Source organism: Triticum aestivum, chromosome 5B, assembly GCF_018294505.1.
Source record: "Triticum aestivum cultivar Chinese Spring chromosome 5B, IWGSC CS RefSeq v2.1, whole genome shotgun sequence".
NCBI lineage: Eukaryota > Viridiplantae > Streptophyta > Magnoliopsida > Poales > Poaceae > Triticum > Triticum aestivum.
The window spans coordinates 709,427,572-709,433,283 of record NC_057807.1 but is presented as its reverse complement, the minus strand read 5'-3'; the positions used below and the strand labels follow the sequence as shown (position 1 = coordinate 709,433,283).

At 41.6% G+C, this 5,712-nt stretch overlaps 1 protein-coding gene across 4 annotated transcripts; it reads right to left on the bottom strand.

Annotated features, from left to right (window-relative positions):
* Positions 1–948: 948 nt before the first annotated feature.
* On the bottom strand, positions 949–5,454 carry LOC123117875 (protein FAR1-RELATED SEQUENCE 5). 4 transcript variants are annotated; one of them, XM_044538539.1, is made up of 7 exons: positions 5,184–5,454; positions 4,808–5,101; positions 3,658–3,747; positions 3,509–3,583; positions 1,349–3,433; positions 1,211–1,264; positions 949–1,106 (listed from the first exon to the last, which is right to left on the bottom strand). In XM_044538539.1, exons 1-5 carry the CDS (start codon positions 5,265–5,267, stop codon positions 1,553–1,555), a joined length of 2,424 nt encoding a protein of 807 aa, XP_044394474.1. In that variant the 5' UTR covers positions 5,268–5,454; the 3' UTR covers positions 949–1,106; positions 1,211–1,264; positions 1,349–1,552. The 4 variants fall into 4 exon arrangements, with proteins under 4 accessions (XP_044394474.1, XP_044394475.1, XP_044394476.1 ...); XM_044538540.1 differs by having other exon boundaries at positions 3,509–3,571; XM_044538541.1 differs by having other exon boundaries at positions 4,847–5,101.
* Between the last annotated feature and the right edge of the window lie 258 nt (positions 5,455–5,712).

Below are 5,712 nucleotides of genomic sequence, written 5' to 3'. Positions count from 1 at the left end.
ATTAGGCCCAGACTATCCGCGCCCCTTCATCATATGTCTGTGTGTGGCATCCATCCACTATATAGCCATGCTAATAAGTGAGTTGATCCTGTCTCCTGTATGTGTCTGTGTGTGGCATCCATCCACTATATAGCCATTGTCAAACGACTCCCTAGCTGACACGTACTCCTCCATCACCGTATTAGGCCATGCTGCATGCTGCCGCAGCTCCCAACCTCTCATATCGTCCTTTGTGAGGGGTCTTCTACAAAACGGAAAAATATCAGGTGATACGGGCCATCACATGATCCCATGCTAGTGGACTATGTGGTGCCTTGGATCTACATGCAAGGGACAGGATCAACTCACTTATTATTTACACATGCCCCCTTGGTATATTTGCATCTGCCCCCCTCAAGAACAGGCTGTCTTTTGTAAAACCACAACAGATCTATGCATCAGTTTTACCAACAAGGACGAACAGTATCGTCCCAGCTGATCTTATCTGAATCAAACCAAGATGGGTGAATTGATCAAACTAAATCCACATCATTTAGACCTTCATCTGTCACTTTAGATGTGATGAATCAACACAAAAATGAAACGTTGCCCAGCTGAAACAATAAGCAACAACACAATACATGCTAAAATTCAGTACATTTAAAGTAAGCTCTCATCAGTACAACAAGCAACAACTTAAAACATTGGTATCTTTCAGCCTTCAGGTCGCCATCATTTTTTTCATAATGAATACATTGGCATGTGATCAACAGGAACCCATTTCCCATTCCTGTATTCACATCTAAAATACCGACGATCAAAATATTTAGCGGGAATCTTGACAAAATATTCATCTCCAAAAACAATAGTACAAGCTAGCAAATGGTGTGGGATGGCAAATTGCCAAAAGTCATTCATAGCATCAAAAGATCACTAGAATATAAGCATTTAAACAAATAAAGTTGCATCATATGCTGCCATCTTGGTCTAGGAATTAACATGATATTAATATACATATATTTACAGGCGTACTATTTAGTTCACTAATTTACATAATTAAACCAAACAGGCTTCACTACAGAGCGCTTGGTGGGTCCATATTCTCCATGCTGGGCAAAAATGCAAACCTACATGAAAACATCAAGAATTAGAACAACCTAAAAAAATCACTCAAAAGATCGTACACCATTAAATATGTGAAACTGTAAACACTTCTGTGATGCCAAATAACCTGCATGTCTGTTGCGCCATCTAATTCTCCTGACCATTTTTGTTGTTTCTTGACCTATAAAATCATGTAAAAAAATCATTTGTTACACTAAGAGATCGTGACATGTTCACAAGTCACAACCAGTTGAGTTATATTCACCTCCTTTTCTTTTTTCCACTTGTTGCTGGCTGAGAACCCTGCTTCATCTTTGTGCCACTTCCTTTAGTGTGTGCTATAGCTGGTGGGTGGATATTTATCTCTCTTGGAATTGATACACCAATAAATGACTCAAATTCCTGGATCTTTGTCTGTCCGTTGCTTGTTCCCATATGCAAAACATGGTCAACAACATTTGCAATACCCTTATGCAAATTGCATCTTCTCCTCACAATTCTTGGCAGCCATCATGCCCATATTGAATTTGGTGCATGTCTCGGAGTACAATCGGTTAATGTTGGGTGGAAGAGATTTAGTTGTCCCTTCAAGTGTATTGCCATTTGAATCAAGTACTACCGTCTTTGTAGCTAGTTTTGTCCACCTATGAAGAATACAATGACTTGGGATCTCCTTGAATTTCTCTCTCTTGAGGACAATGATGATGTGGGAACAGGGTATATCAATAGATTCAAACAATTTACAAGAACAATGTGCAACCTTGGTTGTGGTGTTGTAGAGCACCTCTCTAACTTTGCCACTTAAGTCTGAAATACAAGTGATTTGTACCTCACCAACTTGTTGTATTGATAGTACATCACGCCTATCCCTTGCGGCAATCAGCTCATCCTGAAATAGTAGGAAGATAGTATGAGTATAGACATGCCTAGCATGACTCTCAATACTCCAAGTAGTCTCTAGCAGTGGTAGTGTATGAATTGTGCTATTGTCATCCTCCAATTCCTTTTGTCGTTGTTCTTCAATGGCACTTTCAAATCTTATCCAAAACTCAAGCAAAGAGAGTCGCCGGTTGAGAAAGTGACCAAAGAAAGCATTCTCACTCTCAGATCTCGATGTAGTCCGCAATAACCCACCAAGAAATACGCCTTTGAAGTATGCATGTATCCACAAGTGACGAATTCCGAACTTGCCAGCCAGCCATATGTTGCTTTCTAATTCATAATGTGAAATTAGTGTGGACCATTTTTCCTCAAATTCTCCCGGAGTCTCTGAACCCCAAACACATGCACTAAATTGCCTGCGGAAATCTTCATCATTGAATAAATCATGACCAACATTCTGACGGAGTTTATAGAGAATGTGCCACATGCAAAGTCTATGTATGGTTTGAGGAAAGACTTCTTTGATTGCAGCTTTCATGCTCTGATCCTCATCGGTAATGATAAGTTTAGGTGCAACACCTCCCATTGACTTCAGAAAGGTCTTGAACAACCATTTGTACGACCAAACCTTCTCATGGCATACAAATGCAGCACCAAATGTAACACATGCCTTGTGATGGTTCACACCAGTGAAAGGGGCAAAAACTAGGTTGTACTGATTGGTACTATAAGTGGAGTCAAAAGACATTACCTCGCCAAATAGTGCATAGTTCTTTCTGCAGGTACCATCAGCCCAGAATATGTGTGTTAACTTCTTCTCATCATCTTGTTCATAATCAAAGAAGAAAGTTGGATTGATCCTTTGTTTACTTCGCATAGCATCAATAATTGTTTGTGCATCCGCATCTTTAATTATCTCACTGATATCACGACAATAATTCTGTAAATCACGCTTACTGCAACCAATATTCTCTGGTCCACCCTTTTGTGCAGTCATGAAGCGATATGTTTGGCAAGGGCCCATCAATGCTTTGCGACATGTGAAAAATGTGCTCCTCAATTCACTAGTGACTTCCCTGTTTGATCTAAGGAATTGTTTCTTACTTGGTGAGACAAGCTGATGCGTATGTTCACGGACGAATCGGGCGACCTCATACTTGCCATCATCTCTTATCTTCAAGCTAATCATAGCCTCACAGCCACACCTAGTTAGCTTAACTTTCCTCCTGGGCTTCTTCACATGATCATTCAGTATATATTTCTCCTCCCTCCATCCTTGTCTTGCACAAACAAAACGTTTCCACACTGGTACACCACCATCCCCCTCATGTTGTGTAAATCTGCGGACTAAGAACCCAACCTCATGAGCATACCGTGTGTAGAACATCTCACCAGCCTCCCATTTATCAAAGACCATGCCAATTGCCGGCTCCAAGCTTTCATCACACTCAGGCACGTATATTGAACCCTGCACAATTACATTAGAACTATCATTTGCAAATTAAATTTGGCACTTCGATATTGAAAATGAAACAATACTTACACAGATCGGCATGCTACTTGTTTTCCTGGGTGTACTGTAACTATCTCCACCACATGAAGCCAACTGCTTTGCATCCTTCCAAAAGAAGAAATATATATAAATGATATGGTACAAAAAGACTCAATTATTTGATTCACCAAATTATATACCGTGAAACTGCTATTGGCATCATCTTCAAGTGCAATTGGAGTAGTCGATCCTACACTCTGACCAAAGCTCTCCATCGGCTCCATTAATGACTGTTTGGTGCATACGAAATAGGTAAACATTTGTTTTGATTCCTGGTAGCAGTACTGGAACATGCAAAAAAGTGAAGCTTAACTATGCCACCAGTTGGCTATAACAAGCATCTGACGCAACATACAGCAGCGGCATACACATTTCAACAAGTACATAGATTTTCAATACTCGGAGGTCCCAGCCTGACCTAGAGTTCTACTGGGATTTCTGTTAGTCAAACATTATTGAGCCTCGTTTGGCATGAATTTTAGTAAATTACTCTAAATGCTCACTTACGCTAGGCTGTACATGAGGTTTTCAACTACTGTATGTAAGAAATATTCTATGACACTTCTTTATAAGAAGATTACGTGTATATAGAATTCAGATTAATTGTCAATATTGGAACACTGCTATATCTCATAACTGAAGTAGCAAGATGTCGTAACCAATGACTAAACAAGAACATCACTATGTTGCAGTATTCTTCTAAATCTTCAAAGATTAAAATACTGATGCATATCTCAGCTCCGAATTGAATTTAACATCTGTTTCGGCAGAAATGCGGGACACATAATTTTTATAACTAGAATTAATAATACATACAGCTGTATCTGCATGATTTTTCCACTTCCTTCATTTGTTGACATACAATTGAACAGTTGCCTGAGAGTTGTGACACTCCACCCCTGTCTAGAAGTAACCCATGACTCACAAAAGGAAATGGCCAAACAAAGAGGCCCCTTCTCGTGTGCCTATATGTTCTATTTCCTACTGATAATACTTTTGCACATCAACACTTATTCAGAGTCTTTCATACAAGGTTTCCTATCATTAAGGGCTACATTGTGGATAACAATTCAAAAGCCAATCTTATATTCTCAAAAAAAAAAGATGTACGGACGAACACTGAAGTTGCTGCTGCCACATCTCTGTACGTAGCTGCGGACTGCTACTGCCTGCTGTTACATCTTCCTTACTACAGTTTAACTGTCCTAATAGGATGAAATTTTGGTTTCAATTCTATATGGATACCCATATATACATCCATTAGTTAATGAGATTAGAGGATGATCTAACCATATAGAGATCTGCTCCTCCAATATGAGTTGCACTTACTGACGAACGAGCCGCGGGAAAGCATGGATTACAACTCTGGGCTGGTCCAGAACTACCAATGTAAGCATCACCACAGCTGGACACAAATTGAGGTCCGACCGCCGCGATATGTACCGGCAGATCGAGCTCAGCTGTAGGCGGTGATTGGACATGCGCCATCGTTGCCGGCGAGACGTGTCCCGTGGTATGCCACTCGAGTGGCTCGGATAGGAACCGCCCAAACGAAACAGACTCTCGCAGTGCCGACATCCAATTCTAGAACCAAAGAATCAAAATCAGGAATGCAAGCACCAGAAAAGGGTAAGATACTGACGAGAAAGGAGGTGTTGCCTCTTACCTGATCGTCGCTGGGCAAGGTCTCCGTCTCCCGCAACTTAGTCGGCTCTAGCTGCGGCGACGAGAGGTTCGTCTCCGCTCCCATGGCGATGTCAGCAGCTCGTACCGGATCCGAGCAAACGATTCGGCGCACGTGCGACAGCTCTCTAGATTGCTCTGGATTGGGGCGAGCAACAGCGGATGGGGCATGCTCTGTGGTGGCCGGCGGCGATAGGATATGACCTAGGCGGCGGCAGTGGGGAAAAGATCGTATTGAAGAACAGGAGAGCGGTGTGCACTTCGGCTGAATCACGGAATAACCTAGGGTGTCTTTTGCATAAATTGCAATGCGAACTGAGCCTGCTCCATCCCGTCCCTCTAGTACAGATCGAACAGCACACAAGGTCTCGTATCAGGGGATCATGCCACAGTCGGTATCACCAGATATGCACCCTCTACAAAACGAGAGCTCATCATTTCTAGACACACTTCCTCCGTTCCATAATGTAGTGCATGTAGAGTTTTTGAAAAGTCAAGCATCACTAACTATG

Excerpts from the sequence above, each read along its gene's own strand:
- LOC123117875 (XM_044538539.1), bottom strand. The coding sequence starts at position 5,267 with ATGGGAGCGGAGACGAACCTCTCGTCGCCGCAGCTAGAGCCGACTAAG. Across the intron at positions 3,584-3,657 it reads ATGCCAATAGCAGTTTCACG|GATGCAAAGCAGTTGGCTTC; the intron begins GTATATAATTTG and ends TTCTTTTGGAAG. Across the intron at positions 3,434-3,508 it reads CAAGTAGCATGCCGATCTGT|GGTTCAATATACGTGCCTGA; the intron begins GTAAGTATTGTT and ends GTAATTGTGCAG.